Genomic DNA, 1,398 nt, shown 5'->3' with positions numbered 1-1,398 from the left:
ACATGTACATACTATTTAATTAAAGTTTGCCAAATTCAAATAGCAAAAGCATTTAAAAATAAATCCATGAGATCTTCAGTTTCTTTCACTATATTTAAGGCACCATTTAAAACGGGGCTAACTCTTGTCATATCTTATAAAATATTTGCCCTACACACACACACTGAATGTTTCTACTTAACAGTAAGAGTCTGCATACACTTATATACAAACACAAAAGCATATGCCGCTTTCTATTCATTTATTTAATACTGCAATAGCTATTCACCTACTCTTTTCTACAGGCCACATCAACTCATATTTAAATAGCTATATCATTCACATGAACATATTATTTTATATGAACATTTAATGGCATCATAACCTTTGACTTATATCCTTACTGGATCCTGTTTATGAAGAGTGGTAGAGTGCTATAGTCAATAGCTGAGATTGCTGGGTTCATGTTTTCTGGACTCTATATTTTACCAGTCATGAAGAATAAAGTTAAACTAGAGGATTTATCCAGCTCTACAAACAAAAAAGAAACTGCAAAATTATTGCCAGGACAGCAGTTTGTCTACATTAAAAGGAACTACACACAAGATTCCCTTTCATAGACATGCTTACTAAAACTCTGTGAAGACTTCTCAGCTATGCTAAATTCTAATTAGTTTCACTGCAAATATTTGTTGTTGTTCTGTCTTTTTTTATAAATTTCAGATGTAGATTAAAAGAGAGCAATTCATAATTAAAGACCAATTAATTAAAAAAAATGCCCTTTGTTTTATCAACAGTGGTGGTATGAGCAGAGAATTGAAGTAAAGAAAATGAATTATTGCCATAACAAAAATTATTATTAGCCCTAATTCCCAGCTAAAATGATTGTTCATTGGCAATTTTATCCCATTGCACACAAAAGACATACTTTTAAGGATCATCGCAAGAGGATTTATTAAATATCTATGAACTGATAAATATGTGGTCAAAAAATGAATTTTAAGAAAAAAGAAAGACTTGAAGAGGAAAATTTCAAAGATTTAAAAGAAATTCATCATAGAGCTGATTAAATCGAAAATATAACAAAACAATGAATGTTCCATTTGATTCAAATTCATTTCGCATTTTGTGGAGGAAATATTGACTCAACATCTACAACAAAAACATAGAGTCCAAAATTTAATAACAAGGATAAAAGGCAACAAATAAATATTAAATGACAGAGCAGGTTAACTTAGTTATTTGGAAATACATATTCCCATCAATATGAAATGAAAATTTCTTTTCATAAACTATGTGAAAAAAAATCAATTAGATAACAGGTCAAACAGCTCTCAAACTAATTATCAATACGTATGTATGTGTATGTATGTAGTATGTGTATATCTGTGTGTGAGCGTGTGTATATATAATATATGC

At 29.5% G+C, this 1,398-nt stretch overlaps 1 protein-coding gene across 2 annotated transcripts in view; it reads right to left on the bottom strand.

The window, feature by feature from the left end:
• Positions 1-1,001: 1,001 nt before the first annotated feature.
• The window catches only part of LOC106877387 (tetraspanin-33), a 69,596-nt gene continuing 69,199 nt past the window's right edge, over positions 1,002-1,398 (bottom strand). For both annotated transcript variants that reach the window (XM_052971182.1, XM_014926283.2), the window contains one exon: positions 1,002-1,131. In XM_052971182.1, the coding sequence (XP_052827142.1) occupies positions 1,094-1,131 (38 nt within the window). In that variant the 3' untranslated portion in view covers positions 1,002-1,093. The remainder of the gene's footprint in view (positions 1,132-1,398) is intronic.

The sequence above is a fragment of the Octopus bimaculoides genome, chromosome 10, assembly GCF_001194135.2.
Source record: "Octopus bimaculoides isolate UCB-OBI-ISO-001 chromosome 10, ASM119413v2, whole genome shotgun sequence".
NCBI classification, from domain to species: Eukaryota; Metazoa; Mollusca; class Cephalopoda; order Octopoda; family Octopodidae; genus Octopus; species Octopus bimaculoides.
Note: the sequence above shows the minus strand (reverse complement) of the source record. Positions and strands in the feature narration are given on the sequence as shown.